The 10,327-nt window shown below is 50.1% G+C and overlaps 1 protein-coding gene across 2 annotated transcripts in view; it reads right to left on the reverse strand.

Moving 5' to 3' along the window:
• The window catches only part of Qrich2 (glutamine rich 2), a 27,450-nt gene extending 18,034 nt beyond the window's left edge, over window positions 1-9,416 (reverse strand). For both annotated transcript variants that reach the window (XM_031353051.1, XM_031353050.1), the window contains exons 1-5: window positions 8,625-9,416; window positions 8,439-8,507; window positions 5,701-5,760; window positions 5,039-5,149; window positions 3-1,795 (exon numbers count right to left, since the gene is read on the reverse strand). In XM_031353051.1, the coding sequence (XP_031208911.1) occupies window positions 3-1,795; window positions 5,039-5,149; window positions 5,701-5,760; window positions 8,439-8,507; window positions 8,625-9,203 (2,612 nt within the window). In that variant the 5' untranslated portion in view covers window positions 9,204-9,416. The remainder of the gene's footprint in view (window positions 1-2; window positions 1,796-5,038; window positions 5,150-5,700; window positions 5,761-8,438; window positions 8,508-8,624) is intronic.
• Between the last annotated feature and the right edge of the window lie 911 nt (window positions 9,417-10,327).

Below are 10,327 nucleotides of genomic sequence, written 5' to 3' on the forward strand. Positions count from 1 at the left end.
CGCCAAGCTGACCTATACCTGGTTGCAACACACTAGACTGAACTCTACCTAGCTGGACCACGCCGGGCTGAACCGCGCCCGGCTGGACCGCGCCGGGCTGGACCGCGCCGGGCTGGACCGCGCCGGGCTGGACCGCGCCGGGCTGGACCGAGCCGGGCTGGACCGCGCCCGGCTGGACCGCGCCGGGCTGGACCGCGCCCGGCTGGACCGCGCCCGGCTGGACCGCGCCCGGCTGAACTCCACGTGGTTGTGCCGTATCAAGCTGATCCACACCAGGCCGAACCGAACTCCAGGCTGTACCAGGCTGTACCAGGCCACGCAGTCCCAATCCAGGTTGAACTAAACCATCCTGACTTGCACCAACTCCCATCAACCCAGGTGTATATGCACCTGGCTGTACCAGCCCGAGCTGAACTGCACCAGGTTGTCTCAGCTCCTGCTGATCCATTCCAACTTGTACTAAACCACGTTGATCTACACTAAGCTGTCCCCAACCGGGCACGTATGCACCAGGCTGTACCCAGCCACGCTGATCTGTGCTTGGTTGAACCCCAACAAGCTGCCCTGTGTCTGGTAGTATTAGAACTTGCTGACCTGCACCAAGTTGCGCCATACTAGGTGGAAATGCACCGGGTTGAATCAAGGTAGGCTGACCTACACCGGGAGGCACCAAATGTTGGTCTGTGCCAGGCTGAACCAAACCACCCCAATCTGTGCTAGGTTGCCCCAAACCACGCTGATCTGCCCCTGGTTGTGGGGCAGTCCTCTGATCAACCCCTGGCCCTACTAAACCCTGCCTGCCTGCCTCAGGCTCTACTGAACCTTGCTGAGCTGCCTCAGACTGGGCCAGGCTCTGCAGTTCTGCTTCAGTGGGCACTGAACTACGTTTCTCTGCAATAGCCTGCAACGAAGCCTGCCGTTCTGTCCCCACAGGCACCGAAATGCGCCGATCTAAACCAGGCCGCACCACATCATGATGCTCGACCCCAGGCTGTTCCATACCAGGTTGTATAAAGCGTGACGTTAAGCTGGACTGTCCAAAATCTTGATCTGTACTAACTTGCATCAAACCAAGTGACACCAAGCCACGTTGATCTGCAAGAGATGCAGGGAGCGCACGCTGATCTGTGACAGGCGTTACCAGTCCCAGCTGACCCACACGATCGGGGGTCAGTCCTTGCTGACCTATGCCTACTATCGGCAATCCATGCTGATCTATGCCAACTGGTATCAACCCTTGCTGAGCTGTGGTCCATGGTCCCTGACCACTGTCAGATGTAGCAGCCTGTTCCATGCCCTCTCGGTCTGTTCCAGGAAGCGTCATGCCTTGCTGATAGGTGCTAGGTAGAACTGTACCAAGCTGAGTTGAACTCAGTTTTCCCAGTTCCCTGTCAGGTCCTGATGGTACCTGTTCCTGGATATACATTTCTGGGGACGCTATAACAAGCTGACTCGTAGTAAAGGACAGAGGGCTTATCAATCCAGGCTGATCCATGCCGAGTAGTTCCAATCTGGGCATCCCAACATGTTGAATCTGGCCAGGGAGTTGTTCATCTCTTCTTGCTTGTGTCTGGCGATCTGTCTCGGATATGACCTGGGATGGCTCAAGGGCCATATCCCGAAATGCAGTCGTAGATCTGCTCTGATCTCTGCTGGAGACCCTTTCAGGGACTTGTCCTATACCACTAGTGGAATCCAGAGTCTGCTCAGCAGCCCTGTGAAGCATTCCGCTTGGAAGGAAGTCACTTGAGGTAAATTTGTGCTTGCCAAATGTTGCTGTGGATGAATCCGAGCTCTGGGTGAAGAGAAAGAGGAAAACTGCTTATGAGCACTAGGGAGCTGAACGGAAGGCCTTCTTGGGTACTTAACTGGGATGACCCGCAGTTAAGAAACCCTATGTGAGTGTGAGCATGTGTGTCTGTGTATGATTTTGTTATATTTGTGTGTGAGTGTGTGTCTATGTGTGTGAGAGCAAGAGAGAGAGAGAGAGAGCGCAAGAGTGAGAGGTGAGGGAGAGAGCAAGAGTGTGAGGGAGAGAGAGAGAGAGAGAGAGAGAGAGAGAGAGAAAGAGACCTGGGCCTTGTAAATGTTAGCTCCTCTACTTCTAAGCCATATTTTTTTTTTTTTTTTTTTTTGTGGTTTTTCGAGACAGGGTTTCTCTGGCTGTCCTGGAACTCACTCTGTAGACCAGGCTGGCCTCGAACTCAGAAATCCACCTGCCTCTGCCTCCCAAGTGCTGGGATAAAAGGCCTGCCCCACCACCGCCCGGCTTTGTTATTTGTTTTAAGACAGAGACTTGAATTCCCTATGTAGCTGACAATAACAAACTTCTGACCCTCCTGCCCCCACTTCTGGAGTGCTGAGATTACAACAATGAAACCCATGCCCAGTTTATCTGTGCTGGGGGCTAGGGGGCTGATCTAGCAGTAAGTATTCTGCCCACTAAACTACAGCCTCAACCCCTGAATTTGCTTTTTATGACAAGCCTCAAGGTCAGCCTTGAACTTACAACCTTCCTTCCATACCTACTATGTCCTCCCACATAGCTGCTCTCTGTCCCAGGGCCTCTGTGATGAAGTTTTTCTGCAAGATCCAGGGGACTTTCCCTCAACCTACAAAGTTCCTTTTGTCATTCAAAGGTAAGAATGGGGGGTGGGGTTAGCACAGTGAGGTAGAGGTTCCTGGGGCTGTTAACTCTTTACAATGACTACAGGCACATTGGATGAAATCCTAGAAAAAATGGACATGGCAGCTACAAAAGTTGAGAAATAGAGAGTCCTAGATGAGGGGGCACTGTACTTACTAATGGGTGAACATGGCCGGGTTCTAGGAAAAAATGTAATATGATTCAGGGTATATTCATTGAGGGAGTGCTGAGTGGCTCAGTTTGTAAAACTAGCTGCCACCAAGTCTCACCTGTAGTACAACCCCTGGCACCCATTAGAAGGAGGGAACCACCTCTTTAGGGTTGTCCTCTGACCTTCACCTAGGCATCCTGGAATGCATACAGCCATATATAGACACACAGAGTAAATTTAAGTGTAATGAAGTATACATTGTAACCCCAACCATAATGGTTTAAAGAATCCAGTAGCCGGGGCGGTGGTGGCTCATGCCTTTAATCCCAGCACTTGGGAGGCAGAGGCAGGTGGATTTCTGAGTTCGAGGCCAGCCTGGTCTACAGAGTGAGTTCCAGAACAGCCAGGGCTATACAGAGAAACCCTGTCTCAAAAAACAAAAAAGAAAAAAAGAAAAAAGAAAAAAAGAATCCAGTGTCTCTAACAGTCTCAAAATATATAGCACATAGTTTTGCTCAAGATTTTTGAAGCAGTTGGTATGGGAATTAATTTTTCATATCCCATAGCTCTTGACCTGCAGTTTGGCTGTTCCGTACAGCAAGGACATCCTGCAGTCCAGGCAGGCTGACACGCTGCCCACAGACTTGGCTAGGTCTTTCTCCAGTTTTGACTTCAAGGTTCTGTGGAGATTTGGAATTTGAATGCATTAAGATTATGAGGGGCAGCCAGGCAGTGGTGGTGCAGGCCTTTAATCCCAGTGCTTGGGAGGCAGAGGCAGGTGAATTTCTGAGTTCGAGGCCAGCCTGGTCAACAGAGTGAGTTCTAGGACAGTCAGGGCTGCAGAGAGAAAACCTGTCCCTAAAAAAAAAAACCACAGGGGGAAAAAAATAAAAAAAGAGTATGAGGGGCAAAACCATTTACTGGCTATTTCCTGTGTGTGTGTGTGTGTGTGTGTGTGTGTGTGTATGTGTGTGTGTGCATGTGTGTGTGTCCACTTGTGGAGGTCAGAGGAGGTCATGATGGTGTGTCTTTCTTAGTCTTCCTCCTAGGTCTGTTTGAGGCAGGGTTTCCTATGGAACTGTGAGCTCACAAACTCAGCATGGATGGATGGCCAGCACACCCCCAAGATTCTCTGCCTTCCCCTCCTCTGAACTTGGATCACTACACACACCTCTAGGACTAGCTTTAAATGGATGCTGAGGACTAAACTTAGCTCTTTGTGCTGCGCTGTCTCCATGCCTGCCCTGGATTTTTCTTTTTTTTTTTTCTTTCTGGCTCACAATAGAGATCTGCAAAATAAGACTTCTGTCTTTTTTTTTTTTTTTTTTTAAGACTTCTGTCTTTTGCTTTAGCTTTCTCTAGCCTGCCAGGCCACTAAAGCCTGCTGTATCTTAGACGTTTTTAAAAAATTAATATTTTATTAATTAGTTAGGGCTTTTTTTGTTTTGTTTTGTTTTGTTTTGTTTTGGAGACAGGGTTTCTCTGTGTAGCCCTGGCTGTCCTGGAACTCACTCTGTAGACTAGGCTGGCCTTGAACTCAGAAATCTACCTGCCTCTGTCTCCCAAGTACTGGGATTAAAGGCGTGTGCCACCATTGCCTGGCAAGTTAGTTATTTTTGAAACAGGGTCTCAGTATATAGTTATGGCTAACGTCAAACTCTTGATATAGACCAGTAAATCCTGCCTACAAGGGTCATGTGAAAATCCCCAGGCTTTGCCAAGGATGTAGGGACCATGTGTACCATCTCAAGATGGACAGGTCCACTAGCAGGGGTCGCTTGCTAGAGAGCTGCCTTCCAGTTCTGGATGCCCTGGTCCATAGTGTTAAAGGATGAATGCTTTTTAGGGTAGACTATAAAAAGGAAGTCTGAAAAGCTACAGAAGCAAAGAAAAGCAGCCCGGGGCATCATTGTTCACCCAGGGCACTGACCAAGCTCAACAAGGCTTATCATCTATGTGGGAGGAGACCGAAAGAAGAATGACCTCTCTCCATGCTTCTGTTTGAACTCGAAGCTGGTGCAGCACACAATAGCAAGAGGTAGACAAAGCATAAAAGTTGTCATTCCCAAACCCAGGGATTTATTTGGGTTACTCATGCCAATGTCACCCTGGAAAAATGTTTTAAATATACACAAAGTAATTAGTGAAGGTCCAATGCCAGAATATGAGACAGTGGTATGTGTGAGAGATGTCCTCTGGAATACCACCCAATGCCGCTGCCCAGTGCCCATTTGTTTTACCCCTTTGGAGGCCCTCCAGCCGACACTGATCACTTGCTCTAGCTCTTCCCAGGTGACCATGGTAATGTCTTCACCACCCGGAGCAAGATTCAGCCTCCGACTTAATTGTTCCTGTGAATAACAGATCATGATACAGACACACACGTGTATAAGCATGAATGCACAGACACCCACACATGCGTAAGTGTGAGTGCACAGAGATACATGTGTAAGCATGAATGCACAGGTACCCATGTGTAAGTGTGAATGCACAGAGACACATGTGTAAGCATGAATGCGCACACACAGACATGTAAGTATGAATGCACACACATGTGTAAGCATGAATGTACATCCACATCCTGCAGTTTGGGATCAGCAGGATTGATTGGGTGCTGTCATCAGCTGCAGCCTCAGGAGGATTCGCTGGCTTTCAGTGACCAGCCAGAGGTACAGAACTGACTGTTTGTGGATTCTGGATAGAGCCCTGAGCAAAGGTGGCAAGGACTTGCCCTTCTTCCCAGAAGTGGTGCCACTTAGTGGCAGAGTGCATATACGCCCCGTCCCCAGAGGACACAGATATGCAGGGGTGGGAGTTGGGACCAGGCCTAAAGAGAAGCCAGGCTGAAGAGAGGTCCTCTGTCTATCCCTAGGACCCCTTCCCCAGAGCTTGCTCACATTACCAGGTATTCTTCTCGGCTTTTAACTAGCTTCTCCAGGTCATTAACACGTTCAACGAGTTCCTGGAAACAGAGTTTGGAAATGGACCATCACCTCAGCCCTCCTGTGTGCACATTCGCACACACTCACACATACATGCACACACATGCACACACACACACAGCATGCACATGCACACACACACACACACACACACACACACACACCCCTTGGTGTAAAGGAGAAGGGGAAATGAGAAGCCTGTAGGGCTTAGTGCAGGGATAGTTTCTGGTTCCTAGCTTCTACCCTCATTTTATGTGGCATTGAAAGCCAGGTTCCCAGTTCTTTTCCTGGTCAATAGGAAGGAAGGAAGTCGTAAAGATAGCAATCCGGTACAGTGTGAGCAGTGTTCCTGTGGGGTGCGAGCGCTGGCCCTGGCTTCCTTGCGTGCTACTCATTAGCAAAAGTGTCCAGTTCTACAGCTTGAGGCTCACCTTGTCTCTCCAAAACCAAGTGTGTCAGCAGTACCTGCTGACCTGAGTCATGGAAGGAGAAGAGCTGCCAAGGGGCCCCAGCAAGTGATCGGGACGTCAGCTGTTCTTTAAAACTTGTGCTGGCCTCCAGGATCTAAGGCCAGACTCCAAACAGACCCTTCAAATGCAAAAGTTTGGAAAAGACCAGGCATGGTGTTGCACGCATGCTGATGACCACAGCCCTTGAGAGGTGGTGAGAAGGATCAAGAGGTCAAAGGTCAGCCCCAACTACATGGCTAAGTTCAAGACCAGCTGGACTATGAGGAGAAAACAGTTAAAAAACTGAACAAAAGCTGGGCAGTGGTGGTGCACGCCTTTAATCCCAGCACTTGGGAGGCAGAGGTGGTGGATTTCTGAGTTTGAGGCCAGCCTGGTCTACAGAGTGAGTTCCAGGACAGCCAGGGCTACACAGAGAAACCCTGTCTCAAACAAACAAACAAACAAAAAAATCCAAAAACAAAAACAAGAACACCCCTCCCCCCGCAAAAAAAAACTGAACAAAGGAAATAACAGCAACAGAGAAAGTGAGGTCCCCTTTCCAGAGCAAAGACCAGAGACACAAAGGTTCCCCAGGCCTGTGTGAGGCTCGGCTGGGTCAAAAGCCAGAGGTCCCCCCGGGCTGGGCCTCCTTTGGCCTGTCTTGTATCCTTTTCTCTTTCGTGCTGTTCTCTCTCTCTTCTTCCTGATGGTCTCTCTTTCCTATATGGGCTATCTGTAACCCTTGGCCTAATCTGCGTGACAGGATTTGTGGTCCCTCGTGCTCACAGGACAGTACATGAAGAACCACTGGGACTAACTTCTCCCTCAGGAAAATCCAGGGCAAGATGAAAGTGTCCCCAGGTTGCTGTAGCTTGTATCTGTAACCTTGATGGGGCTCTGGTATCAATTTTTCATCCCTCCTGTCCTCAGGAAGACTGATGTACATGTACATGTACACTCCCCGATTTCTTTACTCTCCCTTGTAGGGGGTGGAGGAAGCTCTGAGTGAAGTCTTTTGTGAATGTGTACTGTTGACACGGGTACAGCTGAGTGAGGGATCCCACATCCTCAGAACCATGCAGGAATGGTAAAGCACCCCCAGCACACACTCACACACATACCCATAAGGCTCAGGGGGAAATCATGGCTCATGGCAAAGCCTTTTTCTGGTCTGTGTGTAGATGTTGACAATGTGTGCAGAAAACAGCCACATCTCATCCCTAAATATTTACAGACTGGAGGCTGCTCCCCTAGAGGGCTCTGCTCCTGCAGAGATGAGCTAAACCCGCATCCTCGTTCATCTGTCTGCTGGACTTTAAGTCATAAATACACTGAGCTTCTGGGGTGTGGAGAGTTCTCCATCTGAGAACCTGGACCATTCAATCCCAAGTTTATCCCCCATCCCCACCCACCCCTCCTTCCTCCTCCACCTCCCACACCCTCTTCAGTGCATATGTGGGGTGTTTTCCTCAGACCCCTGCTGCCCCCTGGAGGCTGAGCAAAGACCCAGCACTTCTCCAGTTGCCAGACTGGCCCAAAACTTGCAGTTGGCTGAGCTGGCCTAGGACTTGCAGTCTTCTTCATTTAGGGAGTGGCGCTCTTTGAAACGATTAGGAGGCGTGGTCTCAGAGGAAATGTGTCACTGAGGGTCTCTCTCCTACTGCCTGCTGGTCTGGTTGCTGAGCTCTCTGCTATTTCTCCTGCCTTGTCTCTGCCCGTGTCCCGTCATGCGCCAAGATGAGACACTAAACCTTTGAAACTGTAAGCAAGCCCCAATTTCTTTTATAAGAGTTGTCTTAGTCATGGTGTCTCCTCACAGGAATAGAACAGAAACTGCATACTTTGTTTGCTTTGAGACAAGTCTTACTGTGAAGCACTGGTTAGCCAAGAATCGGCTATGTAGACTAGGTTGACCTCAGAGTCACAGAGATCCTCCTGCCTCTGCCTCCCAAGTGTTGGGGCTAAAGGAACTACCACACCAGGATAGTCTCAATTTTTAAGGAAATTCACTTTAACGTGTGATCTCCTGCACCCACATAGCGCCTTACAACTCTTAACTCCAGTTCCTGGAATCTGATGCCCTCTGCTGGAGTCTTCAGGCATTGCATTCATCTGGGTGCTCATACACACATAACAAACACACACACACACACAAAACCAAACAAGTAATTTTTTAAAAAATGAGGCAAGAGAGTAGAGGCAAAGGATCAACCCACTCGTGAGTTGGGTGGTCCCAAGGGTGTCCTCACCTGCAGCTCTCCTGGAGCCTGCTTCAGAATTTTCACATCTTCTATGAGGCCTTGGAGCTTACTTGTAGACTGCAAGGTAGAGGGGGAGCTATGTGAAGCCAGGGCTAGTACCCTTGTTTTAGGGGTAGCTTAGGGCCTGAAGGGTAGCCCGGAGGAGCCGTGGCTTTGTAGGATCAATGTACCCACCTTGGTCAGGCCGGAAGTCTTTGATGGCTTCAGTACCGCCGGGATGGTCGTCTGGACTGTGGGCTCAGGTTTCTCCAGCATCTCCTCAGATTCGTAGATCTTGGAGAACTTTGTCAGAGATATCTGTTGGGCCACTTCAGCCACCTCCTCTTGAGACCTGGAGAGCTCCTCTTCAGTGACTGAGAGGTGCTCTACTTGCGTGGCCATGCCCTGCACTTTGTTGTCCATAGTTTTAAGCTGTTGGGTGAGGTCCAGTACCTGGACACTCAAGTCCTTCACCTGGTTTTCCAGCTCTTGCGGAGTTTGTGATAGCTTAGGCAGACTCCGGCGCCTCTCTTTGCTGGTTGATACATGCGGGGCGCTGAGGGTTTCGCGCAGCAGCAACTCAGCTCCGCGGCCAGTCTCACCCGATGGGTAGTGGAAGTCTATAAGTACCTCTTGGAGGTTGAGGCTCTTGAGAATGGACACTATCAGTGTGTGCAAGGCCGTAAAGTTCACCGCGCCCACCTCTGGAGTGCCAATTGCCAGGTCGGCTAGCTCCCGGAGGGAGACCCTGTTGGCCACCAACGAGGGCGGCATCGTGTGCCCTGTTGGGAGGCGCAGAACCAGGGAAGAAGGGAGACCAAACGCCTCCTCGCTCCCAGAAGGCTTATGGGGCCAGCAGGGGTCTCAGCGGGTGGCCCTGCTTGTGTGTTTGTAGCTTCCAAGCTGGAGCCCTGGGCTCCGCTCTCCTGGCCAGCCCGGCTCTCGGCCAGTGGACGTTTGGAACGAGGGCGCACGGTTTGCCGCAGGGTTGCTGAGGCGCGGGACTCCAGAGATTCTAAGAACATGCGCTCGGGCCAGCCCTTATTGGGACTAAAAAAAAGGCTGTGATCACACCGCAAGGTGCCACCAGTTTTTCAGTAATGCGCTTAACGAAAGGGATGATTAGGCAGGGCCAGAGGAGAAGCTGCGGTGGCTCCTGGGGCTCCACCCGACTCCAACCCTCAACACAGAGAGCCAGATCCACTAGCTCTTGTAGGCCACCAGAGACTTAATGATTCACAGGCCGTCATGGAGACCGACCTGCATTTAGGCAGGCAAGTCTTAAGGGATGAAATGCCTGGACCAGTGGGGATGTGGCTGGGCTCCCACTGGTACCTCTTAGAGGCAGTTTCTACATAATTTTGTTTCCTCAAGAGGTGGGGACAGCTTCCCTAACCTCATTTAGCTCAATTCGGACTCTGGAGCTCTCAGCAGCGGAGACATTTTTGAAGAAAATCCTGAGAGTTGTCGAAAGACTCCTACCATGGCTGTAGAGTTAAGAGTTGGAGTTTAGTCTGAGTGAGCACAGTTTTTTTTGTTTTTGTTTTTGTTTTGTGTGTGTGTGTGTGTTTTTAAAGATTTTAAAAATTGGTCGGGTGGTGGTGGCACAGGCCTTTAATCCCAGCACTTGGGAGGCAGAGGCAGGTGGATTTCTGAGATCGAGGCCAGCCTGGTCTAGAGAGTGAGTTCCAGGACAGCCAGGGCAATACAGAGAAACCCTGTCTCGAAAAAGCAAAACAAAACAAAAAACAAGAACAACAACAAAAAAAAGATTTTTAAAATTTATTTATATAAGATTGTAGCTGTCTTCAGAAGACCAGAAGAGGGCATCAGATCCCATTATAGATGGTTGTGAGCCACCATGTCCTTGCCTGGAGTTGAACTCAGGACCTCTGGAA

Source organism: Mastomys coucha, unplaced genomic scaffold (genome assembly GCF_008632895.1).
Source record: "Mastomys coucha isolate ucsf_1 unplaced genomic scaffold, UCSF_Mcou_1 pScaffold5, whole genome shotgun sequence".
In the NCBI taxonomy this organism is placed as follows: domain Eukaryota; kingdom Metazoa; phylum Chordata; class Mammalia; order Rodentia; family Muridae; genus Mastomys; species Mastomys coucha.